The sequence below is a fragment of the Girardinichthys multiradiatus genome, chromosome 12 (assembly GCF_021462225.1).
Source record: "Girardinichthys multiradiatus isolate DD_20200921_A chromosome 12, DD_fGirMul_XY1, whole genome shotgun sequence".
NCBI lineage: Eukaryota > Metazoa > Chordata > Actinopteri > Cyprinodontiformes > Goodeidae > Girardinichthys > Girardinichthys multiradiatus.
In genome coordinates, this window is record NC_061805.1 from 39,328,365 (window position 1) to 39,352,854 (window position 24,490).

Consider the following 24,490-nt stretch of genomic DNA (forward strand, 5'->3'; position numbering starts at 1 on the left):
TAATTTACTCATGTTTACATGTTTGTCGAATATTTATGCACCTGTTTATGCTTGATGTCCAAATTTTTGTTTAAAAAAAAAAAGTCAGTTGATAATCGAGATGAATTTCCCCGGACATATTTGCTTGTTTTGGAAACCGGAGTTTTCAAAGCTGTTAAGTTATTATACAGCGGTTGATGGCTACCTTGTAAACATTTGAACAGTAACAGTGGGAACTACTACTCAACTTTTTCATGTTGTGGTTCTATGTTTATCTCATTGCAACTACCATCACTGTTTAAAAAAAAAGGCAAATTTTACTCATTTAAAAGTTATTTCTTCGCCTTTATTAATACAGGTCCTTCTCAAAATATTAGCATATTGTGATAAAGTTCATTATTTTCCATAATGTCATGATGAAAATTTAACATCAATATATTTTAGATTCATTGCACACTAACTGAAATATTTCAGGTCTTTTATTGTCTTAATACGGATGATTTTGGCATACAGCTCATGAAAACCCAAAATTCCTATCTCACAAAATTAGCATATTTCATCCGACCAATAAAAGAAAAGTGTTTTTAATACAAAAAACGTCAACCTTCAAATAATCATGTACAGTTATGCACTCAATACTTGGTCGAGAATCCTTTTGCAGAAATGACTGCTTCAATGCGGCGTGGCATGGAGGCAATCAGCCTGTGGCACTGCTGAGGTCTTATGGAGGTCCAGGATGCTTCGATAGCGGCCTTTAGCTCATCCAGAGTGTTGGGTCTTGAGTCTCTCAACGTTCTCTTCACAATATCCCACAGATTCTCTATGGGGTTCAGGTCAGGAGAGTTGGCAGGCCAATTGAGCACAGTGATACCATGGTCAGTAAACCATTTACCAGTGGTTTTGGCACTGTGAGCAGGTGCCAGATCGTGCTGAAAAATGAAATCTTCATCTCCATAAAGCTTTTCAGCAGATGGAAGCATGAAGTGCTCCAAAATCTCCTGATAACTAGCTGCATTGACCCTGCCCTTGATAAAACACAGTGGACCAACACCAGCAGCTGACACGGCACCCCAGACCATCACTGACTGTGGGTACTTGACACTGGACTTCTGGCATTTTGGCATTTCCTTCTCCCCAGTCTTCCTCCAGACTCTGGCACCTTGATTTCCAAATGACATGCAGAATTTGCTTTCATCCGAGAAAAGTACTTTGGACCACTGAGCAACAGTCCAGTGCTGCTTCTCTGTAGCCCAGGTCAGGCGCTTCTGCTGCTGTTTCTGGTTCAAAAGTGGCTTGACCTGGGGAATGCGGCACCTGTAGCCCATTTCATGCACACGCCTTTGCACGGTGGCTCTGGATTTTTCTACTCCAGACTCAGTCCACTGCTTCCGCAGGTCCCCCAAGGTCTGGAATCGGCCCTTCTCCACAATCTTCCTCAGGGTCCGGTCACCTCTTCTCGTTGTGCAGCGTTTTCTGCCACACTTTTTCCTTCCCACAGACTTCCCACTGAGGTGCATTGATACAGCACTCTGGGAACATCCTATTCGTTCAGAAATTTCTTTCTGTGTCTTACCCTCTTGCTTGAGGGTGTCAATAGTGGCCTTCTGGACAGCAGTCAGGTCGGCAGTCTTACCCATGATTGGGGTTTTGAGTGATGAACCAGGCTGGGAGTTTTAAAGGCCTCAGGAATCTTTTGCAGGTGTTTAGAGTTAACTCGTTGATTCAGATGATTAGGTTCATAGCTCGTTTAGAGACCCTTTTAATGATATGCTAATTTTGTGAGATAGGAATTTTGGGTTTTCATGAGCTGTATGCCAAAATCATCCGTATTAAGACAATAAAAAACCTGAAATATTTCAGTTAGTGTGCAATGAATCTAAAATATATGAATGTTAAATTTTCATCATGACATTATGGAAAATAATGAACTTTATCACAATATGCTAATATTTTGAGAAGGACCTGTATAGTAAATCTCATTGAGACACAGGCTCTCATTCCCAAGCCCGACCTGTCCAAGGAAGCATTGTAGCTTAAAAGATATGAGCTGTCAGCGTTTCCCCTGCCATTATACAGGAGGAGCAGGGAGAAGGAGAAAATTTATTTTTGCAATGAATATTTTTAGATCCAAAACAGTCATCCAACAGGAAAATGCCTTTTTATAAACATTTAGTTTAGCTTTTGTGGAACCACAAAGTTTATGTCATTATAGGTAAAATTATGATTGTTACTTTATAGAGGCTATGTATTACAGAGGATCAGCTCTTACACACAGCTTATTGTTCTAAATATTTTTAAATGTAAAACACAGAACATTGTTCTAACCCAGATGAAGCATTACTTTAATTCACTTTTCCATGGAAGCATTAATGTACATAACAACTGTTGCTTCTATATTTGTCCCTATGTATGAGTATCAATAACTATTGCAGATATCTAAATATAACCGTTGGTCATGAGTGAATTTATAGTTTATTAAAGATAACAAAATGTCCACAAGGTTCTCATAATTTATGGTGACATTTGACAAACAGTAGTTTAAATACAGGTGGTGAAACTGTCATCAGTTGATTTCTGAAAAACGAGTAGTAAACCAGTTTTAGAATTATGTTTTGGCAATTATAGCAAATGTCGGACTGGACCAGTGGGATTCCCAAATGGCAGTTTATCCTAATCTTTCCTATTGGAAAAGCTTATTGCAACATAGTAAGGAAATATGGGAGGTCGATGTTATCACTAGTTTCGAGAGGAAACACTATTTGGTCCCCAGCCAAAGTTTACACTCTGCCAGAATTATGTAGCTGTTGTATTCAGGAATCCCGTATAAATCTCACAGGCGGCTACACTAATATGACGTTGTTGTATGTCTTCCAGGTGATCAGTAAAATGTGAGTCATATAAAATGTAGTTGACTAATTTCAGTAGTTTTCTTTTCCATGTTGGCTCAGCCAAATGCAAGTGAACCCACATTCCTTCAAATAAAAACTAAAATATGTTCACAGTAAAATGACTAATGTCACTAAAAACATGAGGAAAACAAATAAAATCAAATGTAACCATAAAATAAAAAAATAAAATAATGTCCTCATACTTTAAGCATTAATGACTAATGACATGCTGTTTTTATTTATTTTTCACTGCAATAACTCTGCTATTGTTTGACCAAGTTGACCTTTGAAATGTGACAAAAGCTGTCTTCAGAAAGCTTTTTCTCACACAGAAGCGTTTTCTGATTGCACAATGAGGCCCTACATCACACCCTCACTTTGCCTTCTCATTAGTCTACTCACCTTTCTTTTGACGCAGCTGCTGCCTCTCCCCGCCTGTCACCAGCTACTGGCCGTCATTTAGTGTAGATTTCAGGCAATTAGTTGCATATCAGTGACTGTGTGCAGACAAACACATTTGTAAAATGTGTTTTTTTTTCTTTTATAAACATCAGTAACACTATGCTTGGCACCAGCTTGTTAAGGCAAAGACATAGTTTGAACTGTGGATTAACAATTGTGTTTTCACCAAGAAGGCTTCTGTTTCTTTTTCTTTTACCAAAAGCAGTTGCACTGATCTCTGTGTGGTTCATCACAAGTATATACAAAGTTTAATTTTATAATGAAAGTTGCATCCTTCATTGTGCAGAAACACTAGATCTCATGGTGTTTTTGGTGCTAATTGCCATTGTGTTTTTTTTTTTGAGTAGCAGCTCATGGGTTCCTGCATTACATTCAGGAAAAGGCATATTACACTGATACACAATAAAGCATCTGTGTTTGATTGCCAGCTGGGGTCATGCAGCGCAGCCACACAGAGAAGAGGGTACAACCACTTCTGTTGAGTGATATCCGTTTGCAATGGAAGCCAGATGTGATCAGCGATGACATGAAGTTAATGTACATGGCATGGACTGCATGTTTGAGATGAACAGCCTCCTACTGTCTGCGTTACAGAATCTTACGACCAGTACTGACCTTCTGCTCAGACATCATGTCGCTGATGACAATCTTAGCATTCAATAATCTCACCTTTTTTTGGTGGGCATTTTCCACTTGCTTGTGTCTGTCACCTCTCATTGCTTTTGTGTCATTTCAGGATTCACTTCAAGATTGGACAGCCAAAAAAAACGATTGTCTCTAAAACTGTAAGTCACTAAAGCAAACATTTCTTCTATTCAATCAGTAAACCTAACTTGAGCGTGGTATTTATGTTTATAGGTAGTTTTTAATTTTTATATTAAAAAAAATACACTATAAATACTATTATGCCGGAGCCAAAGGAGTTTTTGGAAAAACCAATTTGTCTGAGCCATTTCAGGGGGCAGAGGTGATTACCTTGAAGTGACAGTGAGTGGGTGTTCCCCTTACTAACAAAAACCACTTCCACTGTAATGGGTCTGTGGCCCAGCAGTCCCTTTAAGACTGGGCTTCCAGCTTCCTGTGCCATCCTAGGTAAAAACCATGGAGTGGGTTACATGCAGCCCATTCAGATGGTTCACTTGTGACTTTGTGTGAACTATTTCCTGTATTGTTTTTGCCCTGTGTTTACATTCAGGAGCCCACAGAACCACAAGACAGGGAGTTATTACGGTTCTGTAACTTGTTCAGCATGTTCTAAAGTGACGATGGACAAGCTGTTTAATGCCTAATTAAGACTTATTTGCCTTCCTGTACGTCCGGCCTCCTCTACAATGCTGTCTGGCTTTGGTAAGACAACCATCGAAATAGTATTTAGACAGAAGTGAGACAGAACAAAATAGAGCAGTATTAGATGGACCTTTTTTTTAATTTAATTTACAGGTTTAATAGTGTTTGAAACTAGATTCAATTCAGGTCATCACATTAACAAATGAAAAAAAAAAAACCTTTTTAAAATTAATCTATCAATATGTTTTTTAAATAAATGTAAACAATGATTTCCGATAAAGAGCCTTAAAAGAGTCTTTTTAAACTGCCCCATTCTTTTTAGAGTGGGCATCTCCAATGCTCTAGAATAGAAAAATTGAAGAGCTATATATGTTTAAAATGACTTCATAATCTAAACTAAATAAACCTAACATATTTTAAATGCCATATTTATTTATTGATCATTATATAATACATGTACGACAGTCTTTATAAAGATATGGCACCAGATGATTTCACAAGACTGATCGCAACCATGGCATTTGCATTAACGAAGGATGTATTGGCTCGTTTTATTTGGAGTTTGAAAAAAACAACAAAGTAGGCCAAAAAAAGTACAGGGAGGACCTACTGGAATTCAGACGGCCGAATTGTGCCTGCCTGTTCACTTGTTCAGCTAACTGAAAGATAACAAACTGGAGTGCAGAAACGCAGGAGAGCTAGCATTATTATTTAGTCTGTGCGGAAAAACATCATAACATCTCATTTAGAGAAATCTGGCCTTTTGTAGGGCGTTACACTGGAAAACCGTCACTTTTGAGTTTTGTATGGAATGTTTTTATGTGCACTTACGTCTGTACATAAAAAGTGGTTCATTTAGAAAGAGATTGGAGCATATCTTAAAAGGTAAATAAAAGGTAAATGCAACTAAATACAGTAGAGTGAAAGTCCTTCGATACTTGATGTAATCTCAAAACTCACTACACCACATCACTGCAATTTTTGTTAATTATTTGTAGCTGACCTGTTATAGGTTTGTTATTTGTTAGTTTGTCAACATCATTATTTTTGGCAGACACATTATTTCATTGAATCAATCGGTTTTAAATTTTTTTTTATCCTTTAACCATATTAGCAGCTTTTTACCTCCAACCTGCTGTAGGTGCATAGAAGCCTCTGGCTGTACGCTGCAGCAGCACTGGTGTGTTTGTAATCTGTGTGCACGCTTCGTATCAGTTTGTGTTCATTCATTGTTCATTCAAAACAACCATGGTGGGTAAAGCATCTTCCTAAAATATGGCCGTACTTTAATTTAGCTGATAAAATGAGGCTTTGGACACTCTGTAAGGCTTTGTTGCAAATCACAGTAACACAAGTACCATGGATGACCACATGATGTGATTACCCCCAAGGGCTACTGATGAGCAGACAGAAATTACAATACACTCTTAAGTTTTTTAAAGCCGCTAAATGCCCGTTTCGAAATCAGATACGTTATCTGTCTGCTACATTCTGTAGTGAATAAATGCTTGAGGTTTTAGGTTTAGCTTGCTTGGCTAACACTTTGCCCACATGTGTTCTTGTGCAGACTTTCTGCAGCCGACCAGAGATCTTTCTCTTCAGTTCATTTTAATCACTCATTGTGTAGATAATTTTTACATCTAAATAAATAAAAAAGTCATAAGTAATAAATACAGGTAATAAACACAAATTATATGCATGTTACATGGAAATGCTACTGTCTCCATTATTACATTGCAAGTAAAGGGTTTAGTAGAAACATAATTTTTTTCCTTTAAAGTTGCACTTATGACTGAACTGAGGCCAGTTTTTGTTTATTTCCCTTTTGGACTCATCGTATTTAACATTGTGAATAGCACTCAGGATTTGTTCAGTTTTTCTAATGCTGGAAGTGGCATGATATGCATATGTTTCATACTTTAGAGTGTTAACCCTTTATTTACTTTTTATTTTGTTGTTTGCAGTGAATGGAAGAGTTCATTGTAAAAAAAAGTAATCCAATTTTCAAAAGAGCATTGCATTTGATTTCTGGAAGAAAATTAGTCATTAAGATAAATCGGTTGCTAACAAATGTGACTTTTAATGATCAGGGTCACTAACAAAACAGGCAGTTTAGTGACCTGAGTGAAGTCATGAAGTCAAGTCATCATGCTGTGGAGGGGCATACCCTGGTTAACCACTAAACTATCTGAGTGAACAAAGTAACAAAAAACCAACAAAAAAATTTTTTTGACTAACAAAATCAGTATAATTTACAGCGGTTTGCTGCACCGACTGTCTAACACATAACATGCAGAAAGGAGTTTAGTTCACCAAGGACCTCAGTTACTAAATCAAAGGAGTAACGATGAAGAAATACACTTGGATTCCTCCCATTGATTTTCTGCATATTCACCATGCCCAGATTAAACGTGTGCAAAAAAGGGGTCAAACATTCATTAATACTTAGAGGCAATGAATTATTGTCTTTGGCTTTAATCCATAATGTATAAAATTATGAGTTTGCTTTCCATTTTAACTTGGCTGTTTTTATTTCTTTTTTAGGTTGAAAGAGACTTTGAGCGTGAATATGAAAAGCTCCAAAAGTAAGTTTGCCTTGATGATCACTTTTAATAGAGAACGTTACTGATATTTTATGTGTAGCATTTATATCTATTTGAAGTGAATTATTTTAGTAAAAGTTTTGCTTTGCACTAAAATATGTTGGTTGCATAAATCATTTATGTCATGACTTGTTATTTTAAGCTCATCAAATCTGTCTCCTTTCGTTTAATATTTCTATTAAAATTACTATTAGAGTTCCTTTTTTTCAGTATGAACACCCACGGGCTGAATATTGTCATTATAGTATAAAGTCTTTAAGAATATCCAGAGTAGGGCATGGCGCTGATGGTGTAGGGGCGAAAGCACGCGACCATATACAGAGGCTACAGTCCTCAAATGGCGGCTGTCCCGGGTTCGAGTCCCGGACCCGGCGACATTTACCGAATGTCTCCCCCTCTTTCCTGTCTACCTACTGTCAAAAATGGAAAAATAAAGGCCACTAGTGCCGAAAAAATATCTTTAAAACAAAGAATATCCAGAGTAGCATCCAAATCTTTGTGTTGTGTACACTGTTGCCTGACAAGTTGGCGGTTTTGCTTTAAGTGTCCATTGCTATTTCAGTGTCTCTATGAAACTCAAGAGACAGAGAGGTATAACACTTAAAATCTCAGCATCGCAGCATGTAGAAACTCCCTGTGGGCCCAGAAAAATGAGTGGGAGCACAGTTTTCCACTCAGGTTTTGTTGAGTAGGAGGGCCCTTTATCAGGAAGGTGTGGTGCCATTAAACCTTATAGATGAGTCAGAGCAGCGGGCATGTGCAGACATTTAGGTTCCCCACCCTAGAGATCCATATCAACACATCATGTTGCATCTGTGGCGTACGAGCAAAACACACTGGCATTACGTGCTGTGTGTTTCTTAAATGTGGCAAGAGATACGTGCCTTGTGCAACTTTTGTGAAGAATGGTTATCATTCAAAATATTATATATGCTTTTTTTATCATCTTGTTTTACTTTTTTATATTATAACATTTTAGTAAGCTTGTTGTGTAAATTTGATATAGAAATCCTTAAATGACTTGCTGTTAACAACTGACAAATCTTGTTTTAAGATGCCACATTCATTGAAGCCATAAATATAGGCACATGTAAAATATATTAGATAAACCCTAATGTAACACTGCAACAATAGTTTTGTGCCCTCTTTTCAACCAACGTGGTTCAGAGCCCACTGTGGTTACCGAACGTGATTTCAAACCGGTGACGCGTGTTTCCACCTACGAAAAGAGGTTCCAGGTCATGAACTCTGGTTTAACGGGTTCTTCTGCATGAACCGTAACGTCACTCGTTGGCGGTTCGAAGCTGCAGACAATAGAAGATACAAGTATGGCGGTGAAGACGAAGAACATACAGTATAAGCATTATTTATCTGTTTGCCAAAATAGACTAAACACGCCTTTCATAGCTACTTGTTTGCGTTACACTCGCGGATGCTGAACATATGCAAATGAAAATATTTTTCTTGCAGGAAGTAGCTGTCTCCTTTTCCGTATTAAGTGTAGTTAAAATGCCCACTGTTGATGACTCATGTTTGGTTTGCAAAACTGAGGGAAACGCGTATCGGTGCTCAACAAAACACGGAAATTCAGAGGTACGAGAACCAACTGGTTCAAAAACAAGAGTTTCTTCAATGGAAAATCGCTATTGGATAGACCCTGAACTGAAGGTGCAGCTTTGTGGTGGGAGGATGCTAAAAATTTCAAACTGGTTGAACATCCCCAGCAATTTATTTTAGTCATGTCCTAGTTTATTCTCATCTGCAGGTCATATTTTCATTACTAACAGAAGTTTTGTATTTTTTTTGCAAAAACAAAATTTAAACCAGGTCAGTCAGGTCTGTCTGCTGAATATCGCAGTGTTTTACAGAGGTTGCAAATACAGCTAAATTGATAAAATGTTTTTCTGGGCTGCTTTGTGACCTTCTGAGTGAGTTGTCAGTGAACTCTTTGAGTCATTTTGATAAGGTGGTCACTCCTGGGAAGGGCCAACTCTGTTTCATTTTACTCAGTTGTAGATAATTGTTCTTGCTGTGGTTCTTGGTTGTCCCAAAGCCTTAGAAGCCTTTGTAACCCTTTCCAGGTAGATGGATATCAATGGTGTTTTTCATCTGTTCTTGAATTTATTTAGATTGGCACACATGCCGACCAAAGAACATTAGATTTTTTTCCCTTCTTTGTCTGATATGAAACAAATAAGTATGATAATAAAGGCAAAAATAGAAGAAATGTCACATATTTTCACACAACATTGACAATAAATGAATGAATGAAATAATGATCAATTAGTAATGATGCTTAAGCATTCCTATCTTTTATGATTATATTATGCACCTTTAAATGTGTTGATTTACAATAAGTAGATTACAATATGTGTTAAACCTTTAAGTCTTTCTTTGCATCTATAAAATAGTTGAATCAGATTTTAGGATTCAATTTTCCCAAGTCTTTGTATCTCTTCTGTAGTTGTTACACCAGAAACCCATTTTCCAGCATAACAGTTATGGCACTCTTTATTTTTATGATATAGTCTTCAAAAAGATACATCATTGCATGTTTTTTGTCAAACCAAGAGAGGTGATATAATAGCTGTCTCTTGGGAGCTCCTAAACCCCATTTTTTCCTTAATTGATAGAATGAATGGCATGAGTTTTCATACTCACTAGTCTGGTAATTGCCTTTTTAACAACATCAGTGCAATATGTGGAGTGGAATGATTGAAGATGTTAATATTTTAGAGCAGAAATGTAGTTTACACTGTTAAAAAACATTTCCTGTACTAGTAATTAGCCAACAGATTTCATGTGGAGGCAATGGAATGTAACATTTTTTTTTTTCTGAACTCTATTTTGTTTTAAATTAGTTTCATCTTTTGTGTTTCATCTCCTTGTTCCACTTCTGACTGTCTTAATTTAATGTATGTATGCAGAACAACATAAACATTATTTCTTTTCTACATGGATTTTTCTTCTTCACACATGACTCCATATCTATTTTTTGATGCAGTAGATCAGGTGTTATGTGAAAATTGTTTTTCTTTTTGTCCAACAGGCTTGAGGATCAGACCAAGAAGCTTCATAAAGACATGAAGAAAAGCACAGAGGCTGATTTAGGTGTGTTCTGCTAAAAACGTCTCTTATCATTAGATTATTCATTCAGATCCACTTGTTAACCAACATACTAGATGCTCAGCAGGTTTAACCAGGATTGTAAGATTCAAATGTTTGTTTTGGTGGCGTGTGAATGACTTGACCAAAACGGTAAAAGGAGCTTGCGTCTAAATCTTCCTTATCAAGCCCTTCTAGACTCCTGTTGTTGTTATATTTCACCTTACCTTTTGTGCACTGCTCAGTTAAGGTTTGATTTGTATATTGTCTTTGTAGTCATTTGTTTTTGCACTTGTCGGCAACAGAAACCGTGTATACTTAACATGTATTTGCTTTATTTAGTTGGTTTTGGATTTGTGTGTTTGTGAAGTAGCAGCAGAAATGGCCTGTGGTAAGAAGTCGGTTGTGGGGGTGGAGGAGCGGGAACGGATAGAGAAGCAAGAACCTCCTTCATTTCCTCTCCTTTGTGCTTTGGAATATGGATGTTTGCATCATCAAAGTGTCATAGCTGTCAGGGCCTCATTATTGTTAATGGATTCCATGTGTTACCCAGGTCCCATCTCCACCAACTGTTAGCCCAGCAAAGAACTGGACCTTCTATGAATGTCAGCACCGTAATAAACAGATGGCTGTTGGTTATGTTAGCCATCATTTCTGAGTCAAAAGAAGTGATATTCTAAGCTTTGTTCACACATATATAATCATGAAGACTTCTAGGGTTTACCGCAGTTACATTTTTAAAGGCCGGTTAAGTTGCAATAATGAATTGAGTTTCAAAAGTACTGATACCCCTTGAATGTTTTCAGCAGCAAACTTCATTGGTTTTTTATTTGAATTGTGTGTGATAGACCAACACAAATTGGTGCATAATTATGAAATGACAGAAGAATTAAACTAGGTTTTTTTTAAGAAAATGTTTTCTAAATTAAATCGTAAAAAGTGTGGCATACTTTTTAATTCTGCTCAAGTGAGTGAATACAGTCTAGAGTCTTCTGCTGCTTTTAATGGGTTTTCTTCCAGGCTCTCCCTCATCTGCTGATGCTACCACCACCGTGTTTACGGTGGGGATGATGCGTTCACGATGATGTGCAGTGTCACATTTGCACTGCTCATATCATGTTGGTGGTGGTGGTGGTGGGAGACAGAAAGACTCTAGCAAAAATGACATAACTGTTGGACAATGTCTCCCACCACCATGCATGAAGCTGTTGCAGAACTGGAGAGCTCCTTCAGTGACAGCCTGCTGCATCCTAGGTGCACAAAGAAGTGTTATAACCTTTCTCCCAGCAGCTTTTAGACTTTATAACTATCACTGCTCCCAACAAAATTAATAACCATTTACATCCCTGCTGTTATTTGCAGTTTTTCTATTTCTTGTAGATAGTCTGTTGTTGTTTTTTATGCAGTTATAAATGCATATTTTGTACAATTTCAGAATCACTATAATTAGTTGCTCAGTATGCATTTTTTAATAACTGTAGTATATACTTTTTATGTTTTAAAAATTTTCCTTTACTGCACAATCTCTTATTCTTTTTTTTTTCATTTGTTTTTAGATTTTTTACATCTGTGTATCTCCATGCTTCCATTTACCTTTCACTTTGCTGTTGATACACATGAATTTCCCCACTGTGGGACAATAAAGGACATTCCTATTCTATTTTACATGTAGGCTAAAAAGGTCAAATTTAGTCTTGTCTGACAGGAGTGCCTTCTTCTAAGTGTACTGTTTCCCCTAATGTTGGCCTGTTTACCAACCAAGTGACAACTTTGGGCATTTAGGTGCACTTGTTTTTAGGTAGTGGTATTACAGTAAAATGGGCTAAATATATATGCATGCAACATGTTTTTATTTGTAAATAATAATAAAAAAATTCTATGCTTTTTCTTCAGCTAAATGATATGTGCTGTTTTGTGTTGGTCTCACACACATAATTCCAGTAAAATACATTGAGGTTTGTGGTTGCAACATGGCAAGGTTTAATAAGGTATGGATACTTTTGCAAGGCACTAATTATCCAGTTTATTCCCATGTTTCCCTACATGCAGGTTGGTAAATTGCAATTTAAACTGGTAACTGCCTGATGTCTCTCTACTCAGTTTTCCACAGACAGACTCAAATTCTGCTGACCTGCTGTTCAACCGGTAGTTCTTGTCATACTCTGTGAACTTGGACTACCATTGCCAACTGCAGTCTGAGGTGGTTGTATTTGAGTCTGCCCATGGAGCAAGTGACTCAGTAGGGAGACGGATAAATAAACATGGAGGATTGCCAAAATGGAGACCTGGCCACCCAGCTAGAAGGGAAAATAACAGGGCAGTGACAGCTGGTTAGCCGTGACAGTAAAATGTTTACATCTAGCACCTTGTGTGAACTGTTGTTTTTTTTTCCCCATTCTAACATTTCTTTTATAAAGAAAATTAATTATTTGCTCAAGTTATTCTCAGGTCACCTTTTGATTTGACCCTTATATAGAATGTCTCAGAACTGCCAAGTAAGTAATTATTTGGTGTTTGTTTGGTAAATTATACAGAAACAAATTGTCTCTAACAAATGTTAGAAAAAGAATCTCAGTTGAGCAGAAAACACCATATACCTTCCCAGACTCACCAAATAGCTGGTTTCAGTGCAGGTCATCCTTTCAGAGCGGGTGTGTGCGACCAAACCAGTTCTAGTACCAAACCGGCTTTTCACTTCTTTGTATTTCCACCTCTGCAAGCATCATCCCTGACACCAAAGAAATGGTTGCTATCTCCACAACTTATTCACTTTTGAGCCAGAAGAAGGAAACAATTTTCCCAGAAGCCGTAGGCGGCCTTGTGGAGGCCAAGTGATGAAAATATTGCAAGCGCCATATTCAACTCCTCAGTTTGCTGTTCATCTATGTAATTTAGGGTAAAAAAAACAACAATACAACACAAAGCTTACTAAAAAGTTTAGCAGTGGATAACATAGACTCACTGTCTCTTTTCTGCCCACTGTCTGTTATGATAACACCCATCATCTAGGACGGGGTGCTGCATAGATCTGCGCTAACAGTTGCTATTTTTCACACACGATTTCAGTCTACGTTCTTTAACACTATTGGTTTTTTAATATCACCAGAAATTATCATCGACTCCATGTTAAAAATGCTGTTGTACTAAACAGCAGTAATAAACTCAAATCGTGATTTGTTTTGTTAAACTGTCTCTCTGCACTTTGAATTTGTTTTTTTTTTTGTTTTACAAAAAACAAAAATATAACCGTGGGAGGATAAAATATTTAGTCCAAGAGACATTTTCAGTGATGCGATAATCTGGCTTCATGCTGGTTCTTTGGCTTTGAAAAATCTAACTGGTTCTTTTATGTAACCGGTGAAGAACTGGCTAACCAGTCCTGGTTTAGCACTGGAGCCTCTTTGGTGGAAAAACCTTAAAAGGAGCCCTAATCTGAAATGTGCTCTGTGTCTTAACCGAGTGCCATGTGTGCAGATTACCAGTACATTTTGGTGTGAAACAACATGGCAAAGATTCTTGGTGTACTGGTGAATATTCAGAAAGGCAGGCAGCCCTGCCAACCTCTCTGAATTTTACAATGGGGGGCAGCATTGTTGCTGCCTTTCTTTTGCTGAAGCCTTCAGATACCCTCCCACATAAGGGATTCATACTCTGAAAAATGCTTAAAGCCTTTTTACAGTTATTTGACAATGCTTTAACAGTGTTCTCTGTTATGTGTATCTATGGCTTTCAGCCATGTCTAAAGCAGCAGTGAAGATCTCTGCAGATCTGCTGAGCAACCCGCTGTGTGAGCAGGACCAGGCCTTCCTCGAGTCCATGACTGCTTTAGATACAGCCATGAAAAGGATGGATGCATTTAACCAGGAAAAGGTCAGATTCATTCCCACAATTAACAGTATTATTGTTTTATTTGCCTGTCTTGCAGCTTTTTCTTGGCACGCACTATTGAAATTACAGTGATATTAGGTGTAGTGTGTTAGATAGAAATACAAAGGGGAAAACTAGGCAACATTCTGCTGAATTTAGATGTTTTTACATTTATCAGTATTGTGCTGCCTGTGGACTAAAAACTATTTCTTTGTCCTTTTGTGTTTTTTAAAAAGCATCTGTGGTATTTTGCTCTATAAGCTCAAGGTGCTGGTTATCAACTGTGAAACTGATGTGTTTGTGAATCACTGGTGTCCAAAATAACTCAAGTACAACAGAGGGGCCTTGTCCAGAGGGGAACTCTCCCTGCTACTAAACTAATTTGAGATATTCACTGCTAATTAAGGTTGTTTTAGATAGATTTGGCTTCTGTTTAATCCTGTTTTTGTATTTATTATTCACCCAAAGTAAAGAATAAAGTTTAAACTTAATGGTTGCTTGCTCCACAGGTAGAGCTGTAACGAGCAGTAATTTGTAAAATGCCCAAAATCTGTTAGACACCCAGAACCTTTTCACCCAACAAATAGGTTACAAAATTTTGATCGCCTTAAATAAAAAAATAGTGAAGTTTAGGCTGTAAAATCAGAGGAACAGGCAGAATTTCATTTTTCCTCCATGTTGTGCAGATTTGTAGCTTCTGTCAACATCCAGGTATATCTCAATAAACTAAAATGCAATCAAAAAGTTAATTTATTTTAGTAACTCAGTTCAAAGTGCAACACTCATAGATTCATGACACACATTGTGCTCTATTTCAAGCATTTGTTTTGGTTAAGTTTGGTAATTATGGCTCCCAGCTAATGTAAACTCAAATTTCAGTTCCTCAAAAAAGTACATTATTAAATAAGAGAAATAAAACTAATTTTAACATATAATTGTTAGCTTAATAAAAAGTATGTCTGTGTGAATGGCGTGCTAGCCAAAGCGCTTTACACTACAGTCAGTCATCCACCCATTCACACACTGACCGTGGTAAGCCATGTTGAAGCCACAGCTGCCCTGGGACAGACTGACAGAAGTGAGGCTGCCATATAATCGGCGCTACTGGGCAAAGCAGGTGAAATGTCTTGCCAAAGGACACAATGACTGAAACGGATGGAGCGGGAGAGCGCGCTTCTACCAGCTGAGCCACCGTTGCCCCTATGGTACTGTACAGTATATTCTCTCAGCATGAATTACTGTATTAATGTGGGGTAGCATGGCGATCAGTCTGCTGCACTGCTGAGATGTTAAGGTGGCTTTAAAAGCAGCCTTCATCTCATCAACACGTTTGTTCTTAATAATACTCCAGGTCTAGGTCAGCTGGTTTGCTGGTCTTTAAAGCAGATATTTGGAATGTGGGCAGGTGCCAATATCTGTTAAAAAATGAAATCAGCATCTCCACAAAGATTGTTAGTAGAGGAAAGTGTGAAGTGCTCTAAGATTTCCTGGTAGATGACGAACTTGAACTTGACAAAACACAGTGGTCCGACATCAGCAGATTACATGGTTCTACAAATCATCACTGACTGTGCAAACTTCATACTGGACCTCAAACAACTTGGGATCTATGCCTCTCCACTGTTCCTCAGGAACTGGGACCTTGATATCCTAAAGAGATGCAGTATTTAAGGATACTTTGGACCACTGATAAAAAGGCCAGTCCTTTTTTTTTTTTTTTTTTTTTTGTTAGCCCAGGGGAGACTCTACAATGTTGTCTGTGGTAGCTTTAACAAGGGAGTACAATAGTTGTATTCCATGTACTAAACACATCTGTGTGTGGTGGCTCCAGAAGATCCGACTCCAACTGTAATCCACACATTGTGAATTTCCCCTAAGCTCATACATGGGCTTTACTTTACAATCTTTTTATGTCTCCAGTTATTTCTGTTGTGCAACTTTTTCTACTGCACTTTTTTCCTCCACTTAATTTTCCATTGATATATTTGGATATGGTTTTTGGTGAACAGCCTGCTGGACAAAAATTGCTTTAGGCCTTAACATAGCATTTCTGTATTAAACTTGTATTGGTCCTTTATAATAGTCATTTCTGAGAAATTGAGTTTTAATTAGCTGTAAGCCTCAATCATCTAAACATACAGAAATAAATGTCGCTTGGTGTGTAACAAATCCAAATCTCATGCAGTTTTTGACCTGATTTGCCAACATTGTTGAACCGTTGTCTTTTAGATTATATCCTGACGATATTTCTGTATTCAGTTTTTTCACAGCTAATTGGAGATAGCTAACTTTCCACCATATAGAGTCCTCTCGTTTGCCCTTCCACAGTTTTATTTCCACTGACCTCTCCAGTATATTTGCCTGGTGTTCTCCGGTTTGTGATTACAATCATTGCCACAGGTAGTTATAATGTGAATCATTGTAGCAGTGCATGTGTGCATCCTTAAGGCAGTTCTCTCTGAAGGGTAGGCACTTAAACAGCTAACAATACAGGGGAGAAAAGGGGAGATCACAGAAAGGTATATACTGACTGACTTTTTTTTTTTTTAAAGCTTTGTTTCTTGACTCGTTGCCCAGCCAGAAGGTGTTCAGGGCTTTTCATATTTGTTATCTTAAAATATTTCCTTTTTCTTCCATATTTTACTGTCAGCCACAATGATTTCATACTGCAGTGGAAAACCACAGGGAGAAATAAAATATTTTTGCAGATAATGGATAATTTAATTCTTACTAAAAAAATCATCACGTAATACAAGAACCACAGACCCATATGTCACCTGGAAATGTACATATTTGCTTTTGAGGGCATGGTACAATGTATTTTTGGTGCATTTGTTCTCCCACTGATTTAGTTTCTGAAAGACCAAACCAATGATGACATATTTGAGGGAAACAGAACAGTACTACAAAGCAGACACTTTAATTTTAGAAGTTCTTTCTGTAATTTAAGGTTTCTGCATGACCTTAAAAATCTTAAAAATGCAAAAATTAAATCATTTTAATTTTAGGCCTTAAAAAGCATCAATTTCATTTATTTAGCACTTTAAACAAAAAATAGTTGCATGAGCAGTTGCTGTACAGCAATAATTAGACAAAATTAAGAATGAAAAAGTATTATTTCATCAAAGCAATACAACTACACAGTAACTGATAAGATTAGATACTACTAAGAGGGAAACTGATTCATAAAACATAATAAACTACACTCATTAAGATAAAAGACAGTAAAACAACTGTATAGGCATTATTGTGGGAAAAAGTGCTGTCTGGATTTGTGCATGAAGTGTGTTGTAGTTGTGACTGAAGACTTCAGGTGTTATTTTTTGACAAAATAAAAGATGCAGGAAAGCATTTTTCAACAGACATTGTAGCTTCCAAGCGAACCAGCCGATGAAGCTGACATATTCTGTGTTTAAATGTTTTTGTTATGATATCCAAAACCAGTTTTTGTTATTGTTACTCATCAACAATCTTCCTTAAGATAAGCGAGTAAATGAAGTATAGAAATTAGATATTAAGTTAACAAGCTAATGATAATTACTAGGTTAACTTGTGTCTTAAATTTAAGTAGTATTGATGTTAAAATGGTTCTTTTAAAGTTAGTAAAACCTGCAGAAACCCTGGAGTTGCGTCACATAGCATGTTGAGTAATGTGATTTAACTTTTAGGTGCAACCCAAAGTTAATGTCAAAATGTCACGATTGTTTCTTTGGTTTATTTGGTTCCAAATAAACAAGAAGTGGCTCCAGTGTTACAACGAAAACATTTCGTTTTTTCCCTGTTTTAAACATGTAGATAGTAAGTGGGGACACCAGAAATACAAACTATTCTGAGGCTGTCACTTTTGTCCCCATCTTTGCTGCTTCAGTTTTCCCATACTAGTCTTTTAGACAGCCCATACTCACACTTCATCAAACTTTACTGGAGCCATTTTGAGTGACTAGACAAAGTAAAATGTAGGTTGGACTAAGAGTGTGGTTTGTGATCTCGATGTGCAAACGTCCCAGGACTCGACTTGGTAGAGAGCCCTGGAGAGCACTCCTGCTTGGGACCGTTTTCAAAACAAAGTACTTAAGGTTTTATTTTTCAGCCAAGATATGACAGTTTTATTTTTTCTGCATTTGTTTTTATTTCTAACATAAATATGAGCACTAACTAATTACTGAAAAGGTTAAGTGATGTTTACTTAATTCTTTTTATGTTATTTAAACCCAAAAGTGAAATGTGTTATTTTGATGGCACAGTTGTATTATTGTCTATGTTGCTCAACAAGTGAAAATCCATACTGTATGTCATGGTTGTGTTCCAGATTTGCACCGGAGCTGCTTGTCTACTCTTTTGAATAGATCCTGGAACTGAGCTAAAGGCAAAATAGCGAGAACTTTCTGGTCAGTCAGAGTGTGCATCACCTCTAGGTTTGCAAGGTGTTTATAATCCAGCGCAGCTCTCTAGATCTCCACTCTGACTTCTCCCTTCAAGCTGCCGGTTGGTTCTGACGGCACAAACAGCAAACCTTGTTGCTCAAGCAAAACAGACACAAAAGCATCCACCCTTTGCTCTTCTCCATGTTGAGACGAGATGTTTCGCCGCAGGGCCCGCGAGTGAGAAAGCCAGCAGATAAAACGTGCAGCGATAATGAAGGCAGCAGTGGCCCAGGTCTGTGTGTTTATTTCTGGGGCTGAGGAGGGCGCTCAGCCCCGCCGGCACACAGCTACCAAAGCCGAGCCCCAGCGTAGATGGCTGCAGCGCAGTGGAGGATGCTCCGTTTGGAGGGATATTGATTTCCTCAGCGATCTGTGTGTATTTTTGGGAGCCCTGTGTGCCAGGATGGCCTCTGCCCCGTGACTCACTGATGGAGACTGCTGCTTGAGCATCAGGCCTCAGGCTTTTGTGGGGCCTCCAAGGAATTGCTCTGCTCCCCCCCACCCCTCCTCACTGTGGGAAGGGGCAGAGGGTAGAGGGCATCAGCATGTTTAAGCAAATCTGCTACTGGTATTCTCCCTCCTCACTGCATGTTCTCACCCTAAAAGCAGCAGCGTAGCTCAAGTCAAGGAGGGGAGGGGTGTTGATGTGAATATGTAAAACAAAGAAAATGTGAATTCCCATGTACATATTTGTTATTGGTTCTCTGTTTTCCCTCAAACCACTATCAACCATTTTGTAGTTGCCTGTGTGAAGCAGTGTGTTGTGTTTTCTCAGAGATCACCAGGACACTTTTGCAAAGCACAGCTCGGATCTTGCTTCCTAGCTGCTGTGTGATTGACTGTCCTTCCAATAGAAAGCGAACATATGATTACTGCAGCAGCTCACTGTTCTCATGCAGCTGTCATTTCACATATCTCCCTTTAATCCCTCTTCATTGTTACTAGCATGCTCGCCACTTGAGCTGATTACCTTGCTGGCACTGCTCCATTATGCTTACCTTACTTGCAGCAGTAGTCATTTTATTTCTTCAATGTAAATAATGCTAAAACTTCATTAATTGTGCACTAACTTCTGTTGATGAGACTTGGTTTTTTCAGCTTGGAGGCCTTATAATGTGTTATTCGTTTACTTCCATTTAACACCCCCGACCCCTCCTTCCCTCCCTTGTCGGTTCTGACAAGCAGAAGGAGAATGCTTGAAAATATAAACTGTTATTGTTAAAATGTTTGTTTGTTAAGAACTTTCATCTTGTAAGGCAGCCCACCCTGCACAGGATTTCAAATCAGTTGGGCTTTGCTTTCATGTCCGTCCCCTGACAGTTCCATCCTTTTGTATCGCAGACTCAATGAATATTCAGGGTTTTCTCCTCAGGGCTTGCGTACAATAAAAGAGTCAACGTCATGAAAGTTTCTTTGCCAGCCCCCCTCCCCTATTTTTTCTTTTTTTTTGTTTGCTCATTTTGAGCTACACAGAGTTATTGGTGTTTGTGTTGCACTGTTACTTTGCTACTAATTAGGAAAAGCTGTAGAAGCTGTTTGGGTCTGACTTCAGTTCACGGTTCTTATGCAGTCTGGAAAAGTCTGGAATTTGATTTATGTAGTTTCTAGATCTGGATAGCTATGGGGAAACAGAGTATGGAAAAATATTTGTCATTCCAGGATTCATTTATTCACACATCTGTTAGACCATCCATCCATCCATCCACCCATCCATCCATCCATCCATCCACCCATCCATCCATCCACCCATCCATCCATCCATCCATCCAATTGATGATGAATGGCATTTTCTACCATGTTGTGTATTGGTTTGTTAACAATGTCCTGTTTTTATTACAGGTTAACCAGATTCAGAAGACCGTCATCGACCCTCTAAAAAAGTAAGGGTCATTTTTCTATTTGTTATTCTGTGTTGAAGTGCTTTCAAGTTTTCTTTTTCTAGCTCAGGGTGAAATAAGTGTAGTGAATTTGGTTTGAGAGGCTGAATTGTTTTACAATATGCTAGTTTTTTTCAAAGTATTATTAGGGAAATCAGGTTTCATTTTGTGGCTTCTCATAGGTTGCAAACTCCTTCACCATTCTCGTTCATTTAGGACGAGTGCCGTAACCAGTTTTATTGTTTAAACCTGCCTCATTCTTCCAGGATAGAAAATAACACTGCTATGCAGTACCAAAGGAAGCTCTTCAGCCCAACAACACAGATTGTAAAAATTAACTGGGGAATGAGCAGAGCTTCTGTGGTTAGTAGGTGTCTGGAAGAAACTTTATTTGGTTCCCATTCCTAATATTCGCCCCCATTGGAGATGCTGTGAGTGCTATTCCATTTCTTAAACCTCCCTCTGCTTACTTTTACACATGTGCACACACATGCACACATGAATGCAATGCAAAGTTACTAAAAGGAGTGGCTGGGTTATCCCAGCCAACTTCCGGACTGCTAGTTAAGGCATTGCTTCCTGCTGTTAGCACCTCCCATTATTTTAAACATGTGCTAAGAGGACATAAGCAGACTCTTTCTACAGCAAATTTTTGTTGACCTTTCTCCCCCATAAAGATGTCATTTCGGGGAGGGGGGATATCGCCTATTTGAAGTGAGTGTGCTGTGAAAACATGACTAGGTTAGGTCAGTGTCAGTGTATGTGCATCCCTCTCTCCCCCCTGTGCTCCGGTGGCGGAGCAATGACAGGATGGAATGGTTCTAATTTCCTCTTCCTGGTGGGCGGCAGGCGGACGTGTGGGTAGGCCCAGAATATGGCACAGGCCCAGCTTCCTGGGCCCAGAGCCGTAGATTGGTTGAGTAAGAGAACTGTCTCAGGACAGCACACACTCTCACACAAGCATGCAGACAGCAGCCCAGATTTTAGAGGGTGGGGCGCTAAGCAAATTGTGCTTTAACATGATTCTAAAATAGAGCAGTGGAAGCAAGTTTTAATTTCAGTGCCAGTGAGCTGACCTCCCTGTTTTAATTTTTACTCTCCCTAAAAGGCAGCATTTCTAGTCATTAATTTATAATGGTGTTGTCCATAGAAAAGCTAAGACACAAACCCCGTGTAAAGCTTCCATTAGGATTCCATTAGTGCTTCATTAATTTTTTTGTTTACTTGTCTCTGAATATCTTTGATTGTGATCTTGTGGCATTCTAAATACATTTGGCAAAAACTTAAAAATATGATTGTAATGTTAATGGAAGACTCACTTAGTAGTTGTTGTGTGTGTGTTTGTATAGTCATTGTTATGAGGACCAAAACTTGACAGTAGACCAACGCTGTTTAGGTTTTGGGCTAAGGTCTGAATTGAGTTTAGGTTAAGTTCAGGGTTGGGTTCAGGTTTAGGGCAGAGAAATCAATAGAAAATTAATCGAAGTCAAAGCAACGTCCTCACAACGATATATATACCAATATGTGTGTGTGTGTGTGTATACTCTTTGTTAGCTTACTCAACATTGTCCTTCTGTAACTGCTGTTTAAGTTTTTGGCATCCATCCGTTATCCTTTAGTCTCGTAAACTGCACCAAAAACAAATGTAAAAACAGCCCTCCTCCACCCTCAGCCGTCTCTTTTCTTTCCTTCAGAGCCGCCTGGAAGTTTCATCCACTCAGTAGGGTCACTGAGTGACATCACTGTGTTTGTGTGGGGGGAGGGGAGTGCGTGGGCATGGAGGCATTTGTTATCTAGGGCTCCCTAATGTAGCCCTTCTGCTCTGTTGTTGTTTTGGGCGAGACAAAAGTCAGGCCTGTTTGGAGACCTTTGCCCTGGGTTGTGCTTGGACTGAACAGAAAAACTTCCATCACCCCTCTGTATCATAGGAAGAGCCTCCTGATGCAGGTCTAAGGGCTCAAGCTAGAGGGACTATAAGACGGCTGGGGCCATACATGAATTTTTATGACTGTAAAGCTTTCACATGTTTGTAATTTCCCTACTTTGTGAAGAGCATTGCAGAGCAAAGCTTTGTGAGTGTTTTAAATGCGGATTAACAAAATGCTAGAAACAGATCTTTTTTCCCTAAATCAGTTTTCTGAGTCCTGTTGCAGTGGAACCAAATATGACTGTATTGTATCCCAACTGCAGTGAAATTATTATGTATGTAACAGACTTGGAATCTGCCCGTATGATGGGATTGATTTGGGGTGTGTGTCGGCCATGTGGTATTTGTTTGGGCCTGTGACAGGGATAGGGATGCAGTGCAGGAATGTAGGGTGTTTCACTGAATAATGGTGCGTTCACACCGATTGGAGCGGCCGATTTACATGTTATCCCTATGTAGAGGTGGGTTCAGGAGCGGAGCGGTACAAAGGACGCGGTGCGAATGGCGCGCCGAGCGAAGCGAGAGCGATGGACGAGTGGAAAAATCTGAACTTTTTTCTAAATTCGCGTCACGTCAACCAATCAGGGACTGGATGTGGCTGTGATGTAGGGTGAAGGACTGCAGCGGAGAAGAAGCTGTTTTCAGTGTGCGGCAAGCCAGAGTGGTATGACTCAACTAACTGGCTGAGATTTATTTACTCACCGAAGACAGATGGACAGGCGTTCAGCAGCGGGGATACAGCGCCGGTAGTTGGTGTCCCGGAGGCTGATTCGTCTCCCAACAGCAGATCTTTGAACTGGGTCCTGGATAGATGGAAGTACCGCTGAAATCGACCGTCATCCAGACGCAGCTCCTGGCGTAGGTGGTGGTGGTACTCTCCGAACTGTTCCTGTCCCTGAAGAATCCGGTGGGACGTTGGCGGCGTTTTTTCGGCTCTCCACATGTAAAACACCGTGATTTTCCGTGAAATCCATGTCCGCCATGTTCAGTTGAAACCAGCAAGCAGCAGATGGAAGCTCCTCCTATTTGATGACGCGGCGAAGCGTTGCCGTTTGTTGACATTTGGCCACGCAGATTGCATGCAAAATGTCAAGTGAGCAACAGCACACAATTGATGCGAAAAATTTGCAGAATCCGCGTTCGGTATGAACGCACCATTAGAGAAGCAAAGGCCTCCCTAGGCCTTAGAAATGGCTTTAGGAACCCTATCCAGATTGAAAGATGTCAATGACTTTATTTTTCTTCCGATTTTTTTCAGATGCTGTGTTGCTTTTTAAGATCTTTCAGCTGTCAGCGGGGTTCTGTTTAAATGATTTTATATTCTGTCTGCAGGTCAAGTAATAATCAGGCCTGGGTGTGGCTTGTAAAACTGAACTCAGCTTTCTAAAAAATTGAGTTTAATCACAGTTAATTCCTTATTTAACAAGGAGGGCAATTAATTTTTCGTAGGTTGCCAGGTTGGGTTGGATAGCTTTTTTTCCCAGTTAAGGAATGAAGTCATCAATTGAAAGTGCTTTTTGTAATTGTTGAGGTTATCTTCAGCCAATATTGAAGTTTATTTGATGATCTAAAACATAAAAGTATGACAAAAAAGCAAAAACAGAAGAACTACGTAAGGGGGCTCATTTCTACAAATCTCAACATGTTGACAGTAATGGTTCAAGGAATGCTTTTTTAATTCAGTCTTTTTGTAAATTTGGCAGCAAAGTATGTGCTTTCTTCCCCTAATTTTGTGTAAAATTCAAGATGTATTCGTTCTCTTTTTGTAAAAATTAGATGTTTTTTTTTTTCCTTGAAACAAAATAGATTCCTAACAATAAAACAAGTACATCTTTCACTGTTGCGCCCTAGGAGCAAGAGGAAAAGCAGCTCTTTGGATTGTAAAGACTGTGGACAGACACCTGCTCTAGTGTAAAGTCTGCAGGTGCACCACTTCCGATTTCCCATGGTTTATGGCTCTCAACATTGTCATAAATTCTGAGGGAACAGTTCACTTTTTCATATTCTCAGCTGATTTCTGTATCTTCTTCACAGCGGTAAAGCAGAGTTATGTGATTGTGAAAGTCAATGA

The 24,490-nt window shown here is 38.8% G+C and overlaps 1 protein-coding gene across 1 annotated transcript in view; it reads left to right on the forward strand.

The window, feature by feature from the left end:
* The window catches only part of bin3 (bridging integrator 3), a 37,545-nt gene that overhangs the window by 4,986 nt on the left and 8,069 nt on the right, over nt 1–24,490 (forward strand). Inside the window, exons 2-6 of the mRNA XM_047380763.1 lie at nt 4,066–4,114; nt 7,161–7,201; nt 10,269–10,330; nt 14,058–14,194; nt 20,455–20,495. Coding sequence (XP_047236719.1) covers nt 4,066–4,114; nt 7,161–7,201; nt 10,269–10,330; nt 14,058–14,194; nt 20,455–20,495 — 330 coding nt within the window. The remainder of the gene's footprint in view (nt 1–4,065; nt 4,115–7,160; nt 7,202–10,268; nt 10,331–14,057; nt 14,195–20,454; nt 20,496–24,490) is intronic.